The 13,336-nt window shown below is 41.5% G+C and overlaps 1 protein-coding gene across 1 annotated transcript; it reads left to right on the forward strand.

Moving 5' to 3' along the window:
- The first annotated feature begins 6,947 nt into the window (after nt 1-6,947).
- LOC109200133 (uncharacterized) lies at nt 6,948-9,088 on the forward strand. Its single transcript, XM_019355596.2, has 2 exons — nt 6,948-8,043; nt 8,223-9,088. Exons 1-2 carry the CDS (start codon nt 7,969-7,971, stop codon nt 8,883-8,885), a joined length of 738 nt encoding a protein of 245 aa, XP_019211141.1. The 5' UTR covers nt 6,948-7,968; the 3' UTR covers nt 8,886-9,088.
- Nucleotides 9,089-13,336: the final 4,248 nt, after the last annotated feature.

Here is a 13,336-nt window from a genome sequence, read left to right on the forward strand (position 1 = left end):
CAAAAACCATCTAGGTTCTTCCTAACCGAAAACCTTGGATGACAAGTGAAGTAGACTACAGGCTCTGATCAGAACTCATAAATCAGCCTTCAGGCTGAGAGGCAGTTCTCTGTACAGCACTGCCAGATCCAACCTGCAGAGGGCCATCAAACGTGCCAAGGAGGCCTACAGGAGGCGGATAGAGGGCGTCCTTACTGACAACAACCCCTGCCAGATGTGGAGAGGTATCCAAACTCTCACTAACTAACTAACTAGCCCCCCCAACCTCCAACAGCAGCCTCAAACTCGCAGAGGAGCTCAACAACTTCTTTGCTCAGTTTGAGGCCACCCCTGAAGCTGAATGTTCTTAAAACAGAAGAACTCATAATGGACTTCAGGAGGCACAGACAGGTCCACTCTCCTCTGATTATAAATGGAAAATGGGTGGAATCTGTCTCCACCTTCAGGTTTCTGGGCACCCACATCTCTGCTGTTCTCACCTGGACCCACAACACCACCGCCCGGTAAAGAAGACCCAGCAGCAGCTGCACTTCCTCCCTGTCCTGGGGAAGAATAAACTGGACCAGAAGCTGCTGCTGGCCTTCTACCACTCCTCAGAGGAGAGTGTGCTGGCATTTGCCAGAGAACACCAAGATTGGCAACTTGGCCACTGGCACCCTGTGCTCTTCACAGATGAAAGCAGGTTCACACTGAACACATGTGACAGACGTGACAGAGTCTGGAGACGCCGTGGAGAACGTTCTGCTGCCTGCAGCATCTTCCAGCATGACCAGTTTGGCAGTGGTCAGTAATGGTGTGGGGTGGCATTTCTTTGGGGGGGGGCGCACAGCCTTCCATTTGCTCGCCAGAGGTAGCCTGACTGCCATTAGGTACCGAGATGAGGTCCTCAGACCCCTTGTGAGACCATATGCTGGTGCGGTTGGCCCTGGGTTCCTCATAATGCAAGACAATGCTAGACTTCATGTGGCTGGAGTGTGTCAGCAGTTCCTGCAAGACGAAGGCATTGATGCTATGGACTGGCCTGCTCGTTCCCCAGACCTGAATTGAGCACATCTGGGACATCAGGTCTCGCTCCATCCACCACTTTGCACCACAGACTGTCCAGGAGTTGGCAGATGCTTTAGTCCAGGTCTTGGAGGAGATCCGTCAGGAGACCATCCGCCACCTCATCAGGAGCAAGCCCAGGTGTTGTAGGGAGGTCATACAGGCACATGGAGGCCACACACACTACTGAGCCTCATTTTGACGTGTTTTAAGGACATTACATCAAAGCTAGATTAGCCTGTCATGTGTTTTTCCACTTTCATTTTGAGTGTGACTCCAAATCCAGACCTTCATGGGTTGCTACACTTGATTTCCATTGTTTAAAATCACACAAAAATTATCAAAGTATTTAAGGTATTTAATAAGAATATTTAATTCATTCAGATCTAGGATGTCTTATTTTTGTGTAAATATACATATACACATATATTTACATATATACATTTATTTTCTCCTGCACAGTTTGCATGGAGCACCCATAATTTCTTTGTACATGTACAGTGACAATGAAGGGCTATTCTATTCTATTCTATTCTATTCTATTCTATTCTATTCTATTCTATTCTTAATTGCTTACAAACTGATCCTAAAATCAACTGTAAGTTTAACCAATAGAATTAATAAGAAAATTCAATAATGATTGTAATAACAGGCCTTCCATGCCAGAAACATTAAGTTAGGTGACTGATGTGTATATACATCTACATGTGTCAGTACTGTCTCTTTAAATGTTTTCCCATGACTCGTTTCATGTTGGCTTGAAATAAAATATCACCCTCTGCTGGTACTGCAGCTTACTGCGATTTGAGCGTGCGTGCACATTTCAAGCCTCAAGTAGAGACAAACTGTGACATCCACACAGTGGACCAGAGTGCCTGTTACACACTTGCATGATGTCGGGTTTAAGTGCTAGGTTTATTCTACACACGAGAACAACTCAAAAACAAGCATGTTGTAAAAGGCAGACACAGCAGATCAATTGATTTACTGTCATCATGACAGATGCTGGTTTCAGCTCACTGAGCATTTCCATTTACGCTGACAGACACAAGCCCTCAGACTGCTGTTAGATACATCACTTCACTAGACCATTTTATTCTTCTGCGATCTAAGCCAGAGGTAGTAAAAATTAGGCTTAAAGTGCAATCTTTTCTTCTATCACAACAGCCTGTGTCCATGCATCTTTCCTCAGTCTGACACTACTGATTTTACTGTAATGACTAAATGAAAAACAGACATAAAGTATTTTTGCCTTGTCTTCATACAAATGGTCATTGGTCAAATTAAATGTGTTGCCCTGTTAGTAACCACTATGGCTGTACTAATGAACAGCATTAGTGACTAATGCTTGTCCTTTGAGACGTCAGAGCAGCATTTTATACCACTGACCACAATATTGTATTAAAGACATTTAGAGCTGCAGCGGCTCGAATCATATCTGATAGATTCCAGTTTGTGCATGTAAATAGTCACATGTTCAACAGACTTCTGTGTTGGGACCAACACATTTTGCACTATACATGCATCCCTTAGACAATATTATTAGAAAACAATGCATACATGTTAATTCCTATGCAGATGATACCCATCTTTATTTATCCACGAAGCTGATGATACAAATCAACTAGTTAAAGTACACGCATGTCTTAAAGACATAACAGCCTGGATGACCTCTAACTGCGGTTATTGTACTTGGTCCTGAAACCTTAGAAACATTGTCTCTGATGAGATGCTTTCTTTAACTGTCATTAGCTTGGCTTCCAATAACACTGTCACAAATCTGGGAATAATTTATAATCAGGCTATGATTTGTGCAATATCTCTAAAATTAGAAACATCCCGTTTCAGAGTGATGCTGAAAAACATGCATTTATTAGTTTTTGGCTGGACTATTACAGTCATCATTATCATATTCCTCTAGAAGCTCACTGAAAAGCCCTCAGTCGATCCAGAATGCTGCAGCGGGAGTATTGTTAGGGACAAGGAAGAGAGAGAGCAGATTTCTCCCATGTTAGCGTCTCTTCATTGGTTACCTGTTGGATTCAGAATTTAATTTAAAATCTTTCTCCCCACTTCTCTTGAATAATCAGGCCCCATGTTATCTTAAAGACCTCATAGTACCTTAGTATCCTAACAGAGCACTTCACTTTCCATGAAGTGGAACTTGTGGTTCCTGGGGTATACAGAAATGGAAAGTAAGGCAGAGGCTTCAGCTATCAAACCCTTCTACTATGGAACCAGCTCCCAGTTGGAATAGGCTGTAGTGCAAACAGTAGTGTTATAAAACTCCGGATCTCTGTTCTGTAGTTTGCCATTTGGCCTGTCTCACTTTTCTCTTTAGTAAAATATTGTGATCAGTGGTGTCGAACACTGCACTAGGTCTAACAGGACCAGCACAGAGATGAGTCAGTTGCCAAATGCATTCTAAACCCTGACTCCTTAAATGACAAGTTAACTGTTTGAAAACGACTCTTTCAATAATTTTTTAAATGAAAAAACGAAGGTGAGAAAGCAGATTATAATGAGCTAAGACAGCTCAACCAAGTAAGGGCTCTTAAAGTAATGGTACTCTTAAAGTAATGGTTTTTAGTAATTAGTAAAGTAATTTTCTGACTTTTCAGCATGAAAAGTTGCAAGTCGACACATGTTTGAAAAAACTGGACATATTCCTAAATATTAAATGATAAATGGACTGGTTCTTATACCACATTTTTCTAATCTGCTTTACAGATGCTTTATACAACAAGTCTCACTCACCCATTCACATACATTCATACGAGTCCTGGGGCTCGGTATCGATTTCAGTTTCTATAACTGATTCGATTCTGATTCATTTTTGACTCAGACAGTCAGAAATGTTATTGTTTTGGGCAAAAAACATTTATATTTAAAAAATCAATTCAGGATTTAATGAATCGATATCATGTTATCCAAACTAAAATTGGTTTCAACAAAAAGCATTATTCTGTAGATAAATACACCCCATCAGTGTTATATGGATCAATCTTTCTGCTGCAGGTTAGGCTCACTTTAAACAATTTATATTCTGTTTAATCTCCAGTAATGCAGTCATGTGGGGACCTCTCTAAATAAAAAGATCTGAATCAACCCAGAAATACAGATCTGCAACTTGATTTTAAAAAGTATTTTTAATGTATTTATTAAAAAAATACAGCTGAATTAAAAGACTTGAGTGTGAGCTTCTGTGCGACATGTTAACTCTCAATATCTTTGACTTAAATTTAGTCAACCAGGTGATGCTAATCTGAAAGTGTTGGCAGAACCAACACTAAACAACGCTGCTCCAGTTGGTATGGCAGTATTCCTGAGCAAGACAGAGATGTCTCTGATGCCTTCATTGGAGTGTGCATGAAAGCACTTAGGCACAGAAAAAGTGCCTGTATGAATGTTGTATAAATTACAAGTAGAGTAGAAAAGCGCTTTATAAGTACCAGTTTATTTACCATTTACCACAAAGATTTCAGTGGCTCTGGAATAAAGAGGAGTTAACTCTGCATCCAGAGACAATAGCCAACCATGGCTACATACAGTACTGGAGTAAGGATGGCTGTAAAGAGTCATAAAAAAGCTTTATGACAGAATGCAGTATAAAGATGAAGAGATCACTTTGCTTTGGTATGTTTTAATGGATGTCTGTGTTTCACTACACAGGCAGTCCTGCCTCGCAGGCCCTTATGAAACACCACTGCAGTGCACTGTACAGACAGAACAACTAGTAGTGATACTGGAGCACCAACACTAACAGAGCCATGAATCAAGAAATAATTACAGACTAAAAAATACTGAATACAAATACTAGATATTATTCACGTAAACCAAAGCACTGATAGGGTTCTTCAACAAAAACAGGACATTATTTAATTATTTAACTACAAATTCTCCAAAAGGCAACAGGAGCACAAAAATGGTAAAGGGGCCTGCTGAATGAGTCAAATGAGAGGAGATGAGGCCAAGTAAACAGCGATCAATCACAGCTGCTTATGCTGGACTATCACTACTTCTTTAGCTCTACGCCTAAATAAAGGCCAGACTGAAAACGGTTCATAGGTGAAGTTGAGAATTTTAATGGCATGTGATTGACCATTTAAGAAATAAGTGCTTAAAGTTAAAGTTTTTAGATCGTGTTTAGCGCCGTCTCGTCTCAGCACAGAACGTGACGTCACTATTTTGGTTGTTTGGGTGGGGCTAATAGACTTACATTAGTAACTAACAACAGAACCAATTGCTCAAGGTCAAATAAGGAGATGGGTTCCCATATTCATAGAACTGTACCTTGTAATTAACTTGGGTTGCAGCATCTGGGAAGTTTATATACTGTCTTCTCAATACACAAATAGCCTTACATACTCTGTGAACGACTTCACACACTGTTGGTTCACGGAGCCCACATAAATCCCCAGCTTCTCTGTGAAAGGTGCCAAAAAAACAAAGTTATGAGCACCTGCAGACTTACTGGAACTGGCCATCCTCTTTGGGTAACAGATGAAAGACTGGGTTCCAAAATGAAATGATCTCCACATCATTCAATTTATGCATTTAAAAACAATCTCAAAAACTGCTGTTATCAAAAAATCGCAGTGGGTCACTTCTGTCAACAAGAATTTGTCTAGCAGGTGGTATTCACTGATCATCATTGACATACTTTAAGTGATCCATGTGTCTTCTTCAGCAAACAACATTAATCTGAAGTTAAACCCGCCTGCTGGGAGGTTTCATTTAAACTTTAATTTATGCCTAGACTAGCTCTAATCTTCCTTCAGGAAACAAGCTTAGCTAAGTCAGGAATAGACTTAGTCTAGTGCTGACCGAGGAAGCAGATTTCTGTTAGTCTGCCATAGAAGCCTGTTCAAATCTAGGACTATCTTTAATCTCCACTTTAGTGTTATGAGCTAACACTAGCCAGCACAGTGCAAGCAGATACCTGCTAGTTGTTGCTTGCAGAGTAATAAATGTTTTCATCGGACTGAGGACTAATTTGCTTTTGAAGTCAGCCTAAAGAGCCGACTTCAGGAACTTCAGGTTTTGGCAGTCAACAGACCTCCCAATACTTTTAGCTTTTTTAGTTAAATTCTTAATTAAATTCATGGCACCTTGCAAACTTATAAATCTTTATTCCAAACAGGGATCTTTTTGATACTTGGGACATTTTCAAATCCTTTATTACCAACTGCTTATTTTGTACTTAGCAAGATTTTTTATTATTTTTATTGTTTGAACATACAGAACAAACTAAGGAAAATTTTCAATCAAAAAGTAATTGTTTAAGTAGCTGCTGTCAAGCATTAGTGATACCTTCAAAAAATTTAATTATATTAGTGCTCTGGATTTTGAAAAATCTCCCATAAACTTGAAGTGGAAGGTTGAGGAGTCTCTGAAAGTGTTTTACACTATCAGGAATACTACTTTATAATTATGTGGTTTTTAGCTTTCAATTGAATTCTGACCTTAATTAGACGAAAACCTGTTATTAGGATAGACAAGTGAATTCTGAAAAAATGACTGAATCTCAATATTTCAGTCTCACGGGAGCAGGCTGTACTGACGTTGGTCTGACTAGTAAACAGCAGGTATGTCAGACATAAATCATCGGTACCAAAGCTGTAGGTTGTGAAATGAAAAAGTCTGCTCTACAAATTGATATAAAGCAGGTCGAACAACCACCCCCTGTTCAAGTGTAGTAGAGTGCTTAGGTGTTCAGTAACACGACCTAAATGCTTCATGTGATGGAGAAACTGTCATGTCTAAGCTCAAATAGGATTAAGGAGCACACGCAACAGGCCAACTGTGAGGGCTGGAAGAGAAACGTGCAAGGTGAGATGAATATTCATGGAGCAGGTAAGTGGATCGGTGATCTTACAGTTTTTCTCAGTTGCTTTGGTGCATTTCTCACAACAGAATTAAACTTTGCACAATAGTTAGTTCAACCTCCACAACATATAGTCGTTTTGGCACAACCTTGTGGCGGTTTCATGTTCATTTCGTCCAAAGGCAAATGCCTTTGGACATGAAGCAGCTGAGTAAGTACAAATATCTAAAGAATGGTCACCCTTGACTTGCTATTCATCACTATCTCCTTGCTTCTATCATGAATGTCACAATTATTTATACTTGTACCGGCTGAATAGTCATTGTCCATACAACTAATAGTCTTCATGTCATTGCTTGTGTCAGTGCACTCAAAATTGTTGAACATTTTGTCAAACAATTTGTACACCCATTTTGAAAACCCTATTTTTAAGGAGTTTCCATGAAAATCTCCATAAATTACTTTTCTCAGGTGAACTTTATCTCACACTAATGAAAATTGGTGTGTGTTACTCTTACTTGCAACCAATGAAAAGCCTCTTCTACCCAGTCATAGGTGAATCGCGTTACAGTATCCCCTACTCTACAAGTATATATATACAGTTTTTCTCAGTCGCTTTGGTGCGTTTCTCAGATCAGAATTGAAATTCTCATAACTATTAGTTCAACCTCCACAACACTCAGTCATTTGTGCACATCATAGTAGCAATTTCTCCCCTCTCTGAACAAACTGCAAATGATTTTGGACATGAATCAGTTGCTTCCATACATTTCCCTGCTGCTTTCTGACATTTCCATTTGCTTATGTCATGTCAGTCAAAAGTAATCATACCTATGGATGCTGAATAGTCGTTCCCAATAAAACTAATAGTCATACATCCATTGCTTGAGTCATCACACACAAAATTGTTGAACTAGTTATCACATGCCAAATATTGGCCATCTGTCAAGCAAATCCTATACCTTTCTGTATCATTTTTCCTGGAAATGGCTCCGAAATTGAACAATTGATCTCAGGTGAATCACACGGTATTTGGCAATATTGAATCTGTTTCAATTTCAACAATTGACAGAGTACTCAAGAAGAATGAAATCCACATGAAGCAATTGTATAAAGTGCCATTTGAACGAAACAGTGACAGGGTGAAGGAGATCCGTCACCAGTATGTGCAGGTAAAGCTGGTCTTCTATGTTCTGCACTGCAAACTGTTTTACAGTACTTCGTAGTTTCATGCAGTACACTTGCAATTCCACAGCACATACTCTACAATGTGTTTTACCAAATGCATGCATTACTGTTTGTTACTGTACACAGGCATATTGTGACATTGCATTTCTGTCTCTCTCTAAAGCGTGTACTGGAGCTGGAAGCCAGGGAAACACTGCACACATTCATATATGTTGATGAGGCAGGTTTCAATCTGGCCAAAGGCAGAAGGCGTGGAAGAAATCGCATTGGACAGAGGGCAACCACTGAAGTCCCTGGTCAGCGCGGAGGGAATATTACCATGTGTGCAGCCATCTCAGACAACGGCGTCCTCACCCATATCCCCCTTCTTGGTCCATACAATACCCAACATCTCCTGACATTTTTAGACACTCTTTACAGGGACCTAGTCCCTGAGAATGAGAGAGGTGGAGGCCAACTCAGCAAGTATGTTGTTGTCTGGGATAATGTCCGTTTTCACCACTCCCATCAGGTCAGAGAGTGGTTTGCAGCACATGACAGAATTCTGGTTGAATATCTCCCTCCATATTCCCCATTCCTTAATCCAATAGAGGAGTTTTTCTCTGCCCAGAGGTGGAAAGTTTATGACCGGCATCCACATGAGCAAATGGCCCTGCTAGCAGCCATGGATGCAGCATGTGACGACATCACAGCAGGGTCCTGCAGAGGATGGATTCGCCACTCCAGGAGATACTTTCCTCGCTGCATTGCGAGGGATAACATCTGTTGTGATGTTGATGAAAATATGTGGCCAGACAGACGGGAACGTCTGGATGTGCCAGAATGATTTACTGCACTGTTACATGTGCTGTTTATTGTTCACATTAGTGCACAGCTCTACCAAATGGGTGATTTTATGTTTACATGTATTCTACAGTGAACAAGTGACTGTAGCATATTTTTCTTTTGCACAATTCTGTAGGATTACAAACACTTCTACACAATGGAAATGTGAAACGTACGTATTCAGTGTCTCAGTTACTCCCAAGACTCCCATAACATCTACAGTGACTTCACTGCACATTTCAGATGGCTGTACAGGTAGGCCATAGTGCTGTCGTCAGCATTTTCAGGTGTCACCAATTGTTTTTGCAATGGGAAACACTGAAATTATAAACTGTCATAGTGGAAACATGACAATGCCATTTGACTATCTTGTTCATACAGATGGTGTCAAGACTTTTCATTTTGATGGCACTGGCAGTTTCATTGACATGGATACTTGCTTTTGCGGTATGGATAATCAATTCTGTGCATGTGACGTGCTTTTGCAGGCTATCCACTAGGTTTTGCAGTTTGCACTAATTGTTTTGGGAAATGCACTAACTGCTGTGCAAATGTTGATGGTGTTCTGAGAAACGCACCAAAGCGACTGAGAAAAACTGTAAAAGGTCCAATAAACCTGGGTGGTGGAAAAACAAACTGACTTTTTGATTGAACAGTATTTACACCGGCATTCATACAGAAATAAAAATACTAACAGCTTTTTTCTACTCAAACAGAGCTTCATGACTGAGCTGGATCGTTCTACCTCACATCAGTTTAGAGCATTTTCGGCTTAATGATTTATGGTCCAAATGTTAAACATATGGACCATATGTGCAGTGAAATTGTATCTTCATATTTTGAATACTTCTCAAGACAAAGTTTTTGAACTATGGCTGGTCAACTCATGTTCAAACCATTTTTTCAGACACTGAAATTAGCAGAATTTGAAATTTGAACACAAACATTTCAAATCACCAAAGATAACAGAAATTTTCACCAGTCTTTCATACCACACGCACAATTCTACAGTGTTAATGATCTGAAATGACCTGTAGCATCCTCAACAACTCCCAGAGAGTTGAAGCAGATAAAGAGCTGCTCATACCCAGAGACTGTTGAGACTGTCAACATAAACTTTATTATTATTAGTTACCGGGACCTGTTGATTGGGTCTAGATGGCTGTGGGAATCGCGTTTTTGGGATTGTTATTGTTGCATGTTTGATTTATATGCAAACTGTTCTGTACATTTCTGAAAGTGCAACTCACCAACAGCACACATCACATTCTTGTGGCTACATGAGAAGGGGCCGTCTGTCAACAGATTATTGAAGGAGTAAATATGACCCTGTTGACTATCTTTATGATATGTTTCATTGTTTAAAGTTCTGGAGGTTTTGGTCAACTTTGGTCAACTTACAAGATGGTTTAGAACAGTTGTTTTTGATGACAGCTTTACAGGTCTTTGAACTGCACAGAAACTGAACACACTTGAAGGTGGCCACATAAACTGCATTTCAACATATTCACTGATTTCTTGAAACTCTGTGGGGACTGAAAAAAAGATACACAGGTAACACTGCATCAGGCATTAGTAAGATATTAGTAATTACTTAATTTGTCATTTATATTATTCATAATAGTTTGTCATTTCTAAATACAGACATGAATATTTATTCTTGCTTAATAAGCTCATATACTGTGTTTGTCATGATCCCTCAGTTTTTGTGCCATAGCAGAACTCTGTGGAGAGTTCTCACCAGCATCCAAGGTCCAAGTTGACCTTGAAAGAATTTTTTAAGGAACCATATAAAGTAATATATCGTATAAAAGGGCATGGAGAGAGCTGTGCGCTTATTTGTGAGTGTTAGAGGTTTTGTTATTTGACAGACAAAAAGTAAACAAAGTCCTGACTGACTAAATACTGACAGAAAAAGAGAGAGAGGAAGGGACAGAGAGATTTTAGATTTTTCAGTTATTAAAACAAAAGTCAACAAGACAATTAAAAAAAAAACAACGCCACTGACAGTGACCATGCACCGGATGGGCCGAAGACCTGCAGGTCTTTTTGGAGACGTTCCATGCTACAGTGGAGGCGTGTTGCTGGCCGGCGGTGGAATGGCTGCCGCGGCTGCTGCCACTGCTGTCAGGGGAGGCCCAGATGGCAGCCCTGAGTCTGCCACTTTTTTTGCACAACACCGGCATCCCGAAGGAAGTTTGATGACATCTGACATCGGCGTCGGATGTCCGGAGAGGAGCAGCCATTCTCCTGGGTGCGGAAGCTGCAAGGTGGCTGCAGCCTGGACCCTCGGAGCAGGAGGTCCGCATGCTGCCGCTGACCATTCTTGAGCAATTCCTATTGCCCGGCGATATGGCGTGTTGGGCCGGTGACACCAGTCTGGTCCAGTGGACGGGGCAGTGCCAGGCAGCGTTTACACACCTGTTATACAGCACCATAGAAAAGGAGTTTCTGGTGATCCAGCGGGCAGTTTTCCTGTGCTATTACCTCCTGGGGTGCTTATTCTCTGCTCAGACCACGCCCCGCTCCAGTGGCTCCACAGCATGAAGGATGCCAACAGCTCTTTAACTTCAAGGTAGTCCGTAGGCCAGGGACAAAGATGGTTGTGGCTGATTTCCTCTCCCGCTCGCGGTGGAGGGGAAAGGGAGTAGGTTCGGCCAGATGTAGATGTGAGTGAAGTTGGCCCCCCCACCTTCTTCAAATCCAACAAAAGTGGTATCAAACGTTTGTGCTGGTTTGTGCTGCTAAAATTGTCATTTGTGCTGCTTCTGTTTTAAAGATATTAATGAAAAGGTAAAGGTCAAAAGGCCAACCAGCCCCCCCACATTACCCAAATCAAACAAAATTGATGTTAAACGTTTGTGCTGGTTTGTACTGCAAAAATTTGTTTGTGCTGCTATCATTTTAAAAATTTTAATAAAATAACGTCTTGATGCGTGCTTAATCATCCAGGTAAGTAAATCCCAAAAGGTTGATTCTGTTCATCTGGACATTTTCAGTTGGAGAAACGTTTCGTCACTCATCCAAGTGACTTCTTCAGTCTCAGCTGACTGCAGGTTTCCCAGATCTTATAAACACATGTGAGTGAAGTTGGCCCCCCTACCTTCTTCAAATCGAACAAAATTGATGTCAAACATTTGTCCTGCAAATTATTTTGTTTGTGCAGGTTATGTTTCCCTAATTTTATAAACAGTACATGTACAGTGAGAGAGAGATGTTACATCTGTCTTCACTTGCATCCCAGTCATAGAAGCGTTGGAGGTAGTTCATAAGAGATTACAGGATCACCCCAACCTCAGCAACAGGACCGCTCTCAGCACTGATCAGCTGTGTTTGCTTTTGGAACTGTCTTTTAATTCCACCTATTTTGCATAAGGGTCAGTACTACAGGCAGAAACCTAGGTGTGACATGGGTTCCCACAGGCCCCTGGTCAAAGTCACCAAACCAGTTCGTAAGCAGGTACAGGTGTGGCCAGAAGGGTCCTCAGAGGCACTGCAAGACTGCTTTTCCACCACAGGCTGCCACACACGACAACACCACAGACTTTCAGGAATATGTTTACACTGAGCAGGAGATGCTCTGTATCTCATTGTACAACTGTATAGTGACAATAAAGGCATTCTATTCTATTCTATTCTAATATACAGAAACTGTCATTGCCTACATCCCAAAATGCATCGATGATGTCACAGAGACCAGGTGTCACGGGTTGCTAGGAGGATCCACTCGCAGGACTCCTGAGTAGCGTTTAAACAGAGACGGTTTATTTACAGATCTTCACCAAGTGTATGTACAGACAGTGCGGGGTTAGTGCTATATACAAGACGTGAGGGGCAGGGGTCCAGGGCTCCAGGGAAAACGGGGAAATCACACATGCGCTCAGTTAAAGCTCTCTCTTCTCCACTAGCGACCAGTCACTCCTTCCACACTCCACACGGGGAAACACGGGGACGGGTCCGGGGAATCTAGGAACAAAGAAACACTCGTTAAGTCTCTGAGACGGAGGCACAGGAAACTTGAGCTAGACGTGTACTGACTAGAGCCTTCACAACAATCCAGCGTTGAACAGCTGATCTCCTCCTTCTAATATACCAGCTGGTCTGATGAGGCCCAGGTGTTCCCAATCCAGGAAGGCGTGAATCCGCCATGAGTTCCAGCAAAACAGGGGAGAGAAGGAGAGAGGGGGAGAGAGAGGGAAAAAGAGAAGAGAAGGAGGGCTGGGAGTGGAGAGATTCTGATCAGCACCTTGCCAATCCTGCAGGTCGTGACACCAGGACTATCACTGTCCGGGCCAATCAGAAACCATGGCTCACACATCAGGTTTAAATGCTCCTAAGGTTGAAAAATGCAAGCCTTCAGAGCCGGGGATTAGGTGAGCCAAAGAACAGCAAGGGCAAACCTGTCACGTGGCATCAGCTACAGCAAAGCTTCAGCGACAGCAGAGATACTTG

This window comes from Oreochromis niloticus, linkage group LG20 (assembly GCF_001858045.2).
Source record: "Oreochromis niloticus isolate F11D_XX linkage group LG20, O_niloticus_UMD_NMBU, whole genome shotgun sequence".
In the NCBI taxonomy this organism is placed as follows: Eukaryota; Metazoa; Chordata; class Actinopteri; order Cichliformes; family Cichlidae; genus Oreochromis; species Oreochromis niloticus.